This window comes from Habropoda laboriosa, unplaced genomic scaffold (assembly GCF_001263275.1).
Source record: "Habropoda laboriosa isolate 0110345459 unplaced genomic scaffold, ASM126327v1 scaffold15, whole genome shotgun sequence".
NCBI lineage: Eukaryota > Metazoa > Arthropoda > Insecta > Hymenoptera > Apidae > Habropoda > Habropoda laboriosa.
In genome coordinates, this window is record NW_017100141.1 from 101,823 (window position 1) to 110,445 (window position 8,623).

Genomic DNA, 8,623 nt, shown 5'->3' on the forward strand with positions numbered 1-8,623 from the left:
AAAAAAAGAAGAAGGTGCGCGACAACCAGAACAAGACAGTCGGATTGAAGCAACCGCTCGATAACATACCCATCGTTGATAAGAACAAGAACATACAGACACCTCAGGCGAGTGTTCTTTTCATTATCAAATTCTTTTATCGATGAAATTCTCCCGAGGGAATCGTTTTTCTAAAGTGTTCCAATACTCTCCAGTTCTACGGTTATTATTTTTTTTCATTCCCTATCGAGTTGGGATTGTCCGGTTATCGATATTAAATTCGTAGGTTGTTTCATACGCAATTTTTTTCGGATCTATAGTCCGCGACGCAATGGTCTACGTGGCGATTGCGGCAACGTTGGCCCGTTTTCGTGCAAATGTCCGCGAAATAGCCTCGAACTGGCTAGGAAGACTCGGGCAAAGAACGTCGAAGGTGCTTTGACCCCAGACACGATCGAATGCGTATCGATCGCTCGGTTGTTTCCCTTCGTAACTTTTACACACGCGTATTTTTCTCCCTCCGAGAGATTCTCTAAACGAAAGTACACGGATGGAGGGAGAGAGAGAGGGAGAGAGCAACCTCGTGAAATTTTCATCGTACTCGGTTGAAAATTTCAAATAGAAACCGTGAAACTCCCCTGGTTTCGTTCAATTATTTATCGTTGTTCGTGATAGCAATCCCTACCACAGGTCTCTTGTATAAAAGATTCTTTTGAATATTTCATTGGAAAACAGACGAAACCACCGGCATCGAACAACAATCAGACCACGCATAACCCTACGTGCGAGAAGCTTGTGCAAAAGCCTTTACTCTCGAAGCCAAGGAAAATCGTGATCCAAGCCTCGACCTCGGAATTGCTCAAGTGCCTCGGCGTCTTCCTTCACAGGAAATGCACCCGTTTAAGAGACTTCCAGCCTGGTGATGCTGTCATGTGGCTGAGAACCGTCGACAGAAGCCTGCTGGTTCAAGGCTGGCAGGTGAGTCTTTTACCAGAATATTTTCATATCGGCGTTAATCGAGTTTCGATCCAGCCGGAGATTGTTAATCAACGTAATACACAAAAAGTCTGATCAACCTCCTTCCTGAATAAAAAATCGCCAAATTTAGAGCTTGGATTTTCCGTATTTTCCCAACCTTAGAAACCCTTCTCCCCTAGACTTACACGTTGATTAGCCAAAATTATCCCAATATCGAATCCACCGTTCATTTTCTTCCACAAAATCGCTATCGTATTTATCGCTATCCTGCGACACAGCAAGAGAAGGGTTGAATTCTATTTGGAAAAGGGAATGCTCATCCAGGGCATCGAAGTCGCAGCTTATAGTAGGCCAGCCAATTAACGATAACGCGGTAATTAATATTTATCCTCCCTTCTTATCTGATTAGCGACCCGTGAGGAGGAGTATCGCGGTAACGAGTTAATTAAGGCAGACACCGAGCGATTTACCGTTAACGATCAAATTACCCCTTGCTGTTAACCGGAGACGGGAGAGTGTGAAAACCTTCGGGAGAAACGAGGGACTTTCGATAAGCTTGAATGATTGAAAACAAGCTTCCGCTGGCCCGGAAGATATTTGCCTGGCAGCTCAGTGCTTGAATCGGCGTTTCTTCTTCGACTCGCGATGCATATTAGTGATTACACGCGTCTAAAGGGGCAAGAAGCACCCTCGACTTCCTATCGAACACTATTTCTCTCTGGTTCGTATCTCTGCCTCTTCAGGGTGCATCTGTGCCCCAAGGGAAAACTGTGTACGAGTAACGAGAGGCCGCGCGTTAGTCACAATATGTCACGAAGGGAATTAAGCTCCTCGCGGAACGAAACACCAGATTCCATTTAGGCGCATCCATATGGTGCGATGAACCGTTCGTTGTAACGCGAAACGAACGATCAAGCGGCCGGCCTCGCGGTTTCTCCTACGAACTCGTCTCGATTTCACTAATCTCGCGTTTATGCTAATGCGCGCCGATTGCGGCTTATGCTAAATTTACGTCGGTGGTCCTTTGCACGGTGATACCAGGGGTTTCTCTCTTTCGACAATTGGACCAAAGTGCCAAACTCTCGTTCCTCGAGGGTATCAAATTTTGCGCAATACCGTCCAAGAGCTCGAGGTTCTCGTGAATAGTCGTAACGGTTGTCAGGTGAAATTTTTCAACATTTCGCTTAATAAGAATGCCGGTGGTACAGAAAACGCGTGTTCTTCGCAGCACGGTTCAAAGTTGGTTCTCGTGTCAATCGGACGTACCGTTATCGCGTGTTGGCCGAGACACACGTTGAATAGGCGGTAACTTCGTTTACGAGGTATTGTTGCTGAAAGTCGATCGCAAGACGTTCGAAGCACAAGAAGTAACGATTCTTTTGTGTATGAAGAGTACAATGTTATCGTCGAACCTCTACGGTATCGCAAGATCGTAACAACAGGTAGAAAACTTTTAATTGTTCCCGATTTCTAGGTTGAATCTAATAAAAGAAACGAAAGAGAATTGGGTCAAATTGGGTCAAGTACAGACACACGCCTGCACAATTAAAAGCTACCTTGAATCTAGGCTACTACAACGAATTTATCGTTTTCATTTTCACTCTTGAGAGTAACACGAACGTCCGTTCTCCAATATGGCGTAACTTGCACCGTGACCTTGGGTTCACAGTCACGCAGCAAATGATTTTTTAGGCATCGCGTATAGCAATGTGAGTGTGATTACTTGGGCCTGTGTCCCTTTCCTTCGCAAAACACCAAGGTCGTTATCGATTATCCGGTTTACGAGCTGTCACGTGGCGTTGCGCTCGTTTTCGTGGGAAACCGACATCGTTACAACCACGAAAACGATGTTTACTCGCCGCGGCAAGTGGCTTCTCCACCGTCACCGCTGACGTTCAAGTCTCGGCCACCTTCAGAACACGGTTTCATCGTGTTCACGTGCAATCGACGAGGTAATTTTCACCGATTACGTAAAACGTATTGCTCGCCTTTCTTGCTCGTCTGCCTTCTAGGGAGACTCTGTAGCTGAAATTCTGCTGAAAATTCGGTTCGGGATGTTTGTCAAGTATTTGTGCAAAAGTTCATACAAATTCGCAAACTTTCGGTAGGGCTTCCTTTTTTAATTTCGATAACGTAGATAGATGAATTCGAAACACTACACGTGCAATTTAATTAACTTATTTAATTAATTGGACCATTTATTTTGAAAGTGGTGTAAGTCCATTTTTGAAAAAAATGAGATATCACGTAATTCATGCTTAATTTAATGTAAATTTTTTATGTATAACTAGTCCGTGTTTAATTTCTTAAAAAATTTCCATGTTTTGTACAATTTAAAATTGGTCGGTAAATGAAATTGCATAATCATCGATTATGAAAGTGGTGTAAGTCCAATTAACAGAGGTAGGTGGCTTAGCAGATAGTTGCCGATCAGTAGCCAAAAAAAAAAAATCTTCAAAATGCAATTAAAAAACAGATAAGAAAAAACACTAATGGAGAACAGGTAAATTGGTTGCAAATATGTTGGATGAGGTTTCTCAAAGGTGCACCGTACACTATTTTATATAAAACATCGATGAAGGACAAAGAATTTAAAACTATAAATTTATTACCTACACGTCCTGGAAGACCGCTAAAATTTGAAAAAATCGCCCTGGCGCCATTGTACCAAGATGCCAGGCCTATTACTTATGAAAAATATAAAGACATCAAGCAGTTATTACCTTATATACCTCCGGTGCATCATGCATATTTCGAAACACTGCCACATGCAGAGCATAAGTAAATAATATCAATATCTTGTAATTTTAACAATGTAATTACCGTCTAAAATTCAAAATACTACTTCTATTTTATATCGTGTCATTATTTGTAAACAAAATTGGATTAATATGAAGTATATTTTAAGTGATATTTGATTTTTCAAAATTGAAATTAAACGATTTTTACAATTGTCTAATTTTGAAAGTGGTGTAAGTCCATTTGCAGCCCGTAAGTATACATCATTTTAGTAAAATACGCCTAAAAGAACTTTATATAACCAAATTACATATTGATAAAACAGTAGAAACATTGCCAGACTTCATATAATTTGCCTTAATTTTTTAGTTAACCTTTAATTTTCTTGAAACAAGAGAAAATAGACTTACACCACTTTCAAAATAAACGGTCCAATTATAACACTACGTGTCTTGAAAGTATCCATTTTATACGCCTCATTTTATTCCTTTATTGCTGTACTGCTACATTTTTATTGTTGTACCATCGCGAATTTGTTTGTAATAATGATTAACTCTTGCTTCCCCAAACAAAACGTAAAATTCTAATCAACCCGAATTTTTCTCCCGGAGAAAACCTGCGACGAAATTCGGGCAATTTTCACAGGATACAGTTTATAAATACATGTTTATCTCGGACAACGAACCTGTCGAGGGAAATTCCAAGCGGAAGCACAGCGGTTTCAGTTCTAATACTCGAACACGTGAGACGACGGAGCATGCAACGATTTCCCACGTCGATAACTTGAACTCGTTCGAGGTCCACGCCCGATAAACTCACCCCTGAATCCGCACAAGGGTGCTGCTTATCTTTCCACTGAAAAAAATCGTCGGTTAACGAGTTCCAACCCTACAGTCCCTCCTCGTCGACAGTTTCATCCCCTCTTGCATCTTTCGAACGATTTTTCCTCCGTTCTTTTATCGCGAAAGACCGAGGAGCAGGCGGAAGGGGGCGGTCTCGGAGTATTCGAAACTTGGCCCTTCCATATTCGTCGCTGGTTCGGCCAGTTCCAATGGAATATTTATACGCCCGTCTCGCTAATCCAATTTCAGGGAGTTCGATCGAAATGCGACGTTCCTGTCGACACGCGGCCGCGCGTTTCACGTCGAACTGTCAACATCGATCTTCGCGCTCGTCGCCTGAATCGTTTAGGGGATGATTCTCTCCTTCTTTCCATTTCTTTCGTTGATTGTGACAGGTGAAACGTGTCAAATATTAATAATGTTCGATCGATTCGAAGGACCAGCGACGATGGTGAATCCTCGCCGGGTCACTTTTGACCCGTGTCTTGAGAGACAGAGTTGCGTGACTGGAAGTGGCGGAAAATCAGCGGAGGAACGAGTTAAATTTCGCGGTACATGTCGAATAATTTCTGTGGAATGAGAACGAATTTCCGGAAATTCAGAGTTCGTCAGGATGACGTGGGTTACATATGAAATTCCTGGCGGTCGTGAAGATGTTGGAAAAGTGAGGAGTTCGCAGCGGTATTTCACGTTGCCGGAGAATTGCTGGCGAAAGTGGCGTTAGGGGTGTGCAGGCACGCACACAACGGGCCGTAATAAGGGGTGGTGGTCCACGTGCGTGTGTTTATTCGTCTGAACGAGTGCACGGCATAGGCAAATATACACAGAGCCGCGGCTCTCGTTGTCAAAGGGTCTCTTTAGCGATCATCGCCGGAGCTACCCTGTTCTCCAACCCCAAATCCTACTAGCCCTTACTCGAACGTTAAGCACTCGTCGGTGCTCCCTGGCACGAGTATTTCGGGCTCGATTCAATTTCCTCCGTGCAGCTTTTCCTCTTCCAAGAATCACAAACTCCTACCGTACCATGACTCCACAGCCAGCGTTAGAAAATTACAAAATTTATCGCTATCGTAACGAATTGAGAATGTCATTTTTGTCAAATAAGAAAGCTACGGAAGGGATTCTCTCCCGTCGTAATTTCCTCTGAACGTAGACTTTGTCAGAGAGGCAACGAAAAACCGTATCGAAGCGGGATAAAAAGGGGTTAGGTATATATAAAATTGTGCAGGATTATTTTTACCTCGATACACCCTCACACCACGTTATCAGTCACCCATTTCTCGTCACCTACTTTCCTCTCTATAATAAACCTGCTAAAATCCTTTTATAGCTAGACTCGACGGTTCTTCCATTCCCTAGTTCACACCCCATGCAGCACTAATCCGCAGGTACTACGCGTAACCTCACGTACAGAGATTGTGTGTACGTAGTATGCACTTTCTTCTTCCTCTATTTTTTTATTTTTTTTCGCCAGAAATTGGAACGCAGTGTGCGCGGGGTTAATTATAAAGAAGGAACGGACGCGAATCGATAGGGGGTTAGGGGAGGATCGTAGGCGCCACGGAAAATGTGTGGAGAAATGTGCAGGCATGGAGGAAAACCGCGTGTAGAAAGGGTGGGGATCGAGGGTCACGTGCGTGGAGCGGCAACGTCGCAGGGAACCACCCCTTGGGGGCAGAACTGTGTGGAAATATGCGAGGGACCACACCAGGGACGTTCACCCTTCGGTTTTAATTGCGAGGGGGAGACGACCTCTTCCTTGCCCTCGAAAGAAGACGCTCTCGGCCGAGGGAAAGGGATTACTTAAAAAAATTGCAGCTTTCGACGAACGTTTGTCAACGTGGATTTACCGAAACTATGCACTGTTCGCTGTGCTGCTGGAAGATGTAACGTTTTTAGGGAACTGGACCATTTTTTCTTGTTCGAAAATATTCTTCCACTGCAAAGGGGAAGGTGTAGCGTTGGAGGGAGTCGTTACAGAGCGAAGGAGATGTTGAGGGGCCATTTTTCTTATTTGAAAATATTTCCCCATTGCAAGGAGAAGATACAGCGTTTGAGGAAATCAGTAGAGTGAAAAGGGGACGTTGAGGGACCATTTTTCTTATTTGATAATATTCCCCCATTGCAAGGAGAAGATACAGCGTTGGAGGGAGTCGTTACAGAGCGAAGGAGATGTTGAGGGGCCATTTTTGTTATTTAAAAATATTTCCCCATTGCAAGAAGAAGATACAGCGTTTGAGGAAATCAGTAGACTGAAAAGGGGACGTTGAGGGACCATTTTTCTTATTTGAAAATATTCCCCCACTGCAAGGAGAAGATACAGCGTTGGAAGGAGTCGTTGCAGAGCAAAGGAGATGTTGAGGGACCATTTTTCTTATTTGAAAATATTCCCCCATTGCAAGGAGAAGATACAGCGTTTGAGGAAGTCAGTAGAGTGAAAAGGGGATGTTGAGGGGCCATTTTTCTTATTTGAAAATATTCCCCCACTGCAAGGAGAAAATATGACGTTGCAGGGAGTCGTTGCAGAGCAAAGGAGATGTTGAGGGACCATTTTTCTTATTTGAAAATATTTCCCCATTGCAAGGAGAAGATACAGCGTTTGAGGAAATCAGTAGAGTGAAAAGGGGACGTTGAGGGAGCATTTTTCTTATTTGAAAATATTACCCCACTGCAAGGAGAAGATATGACGTTGCAGGGAGTCGTTGCAGAGCAAAGGAGATGTTGAGGGGCCATTTTCTTATTTGAAAATATTCCCCCATTGCAAGGAGAAGATACAGCGTTTGAGGAAGTCAGTAGACTGAAAAGGGGACGTTGAGGGATCATTTTTCTTATTTGAAAATATTCCCTCACTACAAGGAGAAGATATAGCATTTGAGGAAGTCAGTAGAGTGAAAAGGGGATGTTGAGAAAATATTTCCCCATTGCAAGAAAAAAATATAGCGTTCGAGAAAATCATTGCAGAACAAAGGGGACGTTAAGGAGCCATTTTCTTACGCTAAATATTTCCCGCTGTTTGAGGGAACCAGTGCACAGAAAAGGAAACATTAAAATATTTTCTGTTCCGATGAAATTTTTGAACAATTTCCACGTTGACAAAAGCTGTTTAATTAGCAGTTAATGTTGCAAAAGTGATTTATTGCTGTATTATCGAGACTCTCGATGGCGTTACGTAAAAGTTGCCCGTATCGATTGCCCGTGGCGAAACCGAATTGGTACTATTATTAAATATCGGACGAAATACTTTTTCTCTTTGTCGCATCTCTCGTTGGCGTAGGAAAATCGTTCGTCTATAAAAACAATCACTAGCCTAAAAAAATTTTTATTTGTACGTGAAAAATGAAGTCACGAGTGGATGATTCGTCCAGGTAGGCGGAGAATAATCGAAAGAAAGAAAGAAATCCGGAAAAATATACACTTTCCGCCCCCGGCGGGGAAATAATTGAAAATTTCAAGATGTTACTTCAGTTTAAAGTTGAGAGAGAGAGAGAGACAGAGGCCGTGTGGAGGACGATCGGTGCATAATTACTAGCGAATCGCGGTGACTTTGACGCAAGTGGGGCAATCAGATGCCCTGAATAATTTCCCGCCGTGCTTTCCGCCACTTCTCCTTGCAGATGCCACTTAATTCGACGTTAAGTGGCGCGCATAACAACGACGGTCATCAAAGTGACGTTTGCAATGCTTTCGCAGAAATTTCACTCTCTCCCTCGTCCAACAAAGCAGAAAAAAAAATTAACCCACTAACGACAAAAACCGAACGCTAAAACAGATCCTTCCATTACTCGAGCACCCTTAAGAATGAATAATTTACGATTTTCGTGACCACAATCACCGTTTCCCTGCCTTTTTCACGGAAACTCTCGTTCCATCTTACATACAAGCTTAATTGAAAAACAGCAGAAAATCACGATTTTCTTATTTTCTTGTTCCCCGGTTTCCGTATACACACGACGTAGAACCATAAATCGATCGTCCACGTGCTCAAATCCAATCAGTCAAGGGTGACACACGCAGCTCGCCCTAGAAACACACTCTCGCCTAGGGCGTCGACAAATCTCGCAACCTCGATCCGCTGAATTTCCTCC

At 43.1% G+C, this 8,623-nt stretch overlaps 1 protein-coding gene across 1 annotated transcript in view; it reads left to right on the forward strand.

Annotated features, from left to right (window-relative positions):
- Nucleotides 1-8,623, forward strand: part of LOC108570627 (cyclin-dependent kinase 5 activator 1) — a gene marked incomplete at its 3' end in the record, with an annotated part of 14,432 nt that overhangs the window by 384 nt on the left and 5,425 nt on the right. The window contains exons 2-3 of the mRNA XM_017932516.1: nt 5-107; nt 715-957. Of these exons, the coding sequence (XP_017788005.1) occupies nt 5-107; nt 715-957 (346 nt within the window). The remainder of the gene's footprint in view (nt 1-4; nt 108-714; nt 958-8,623) is intronic.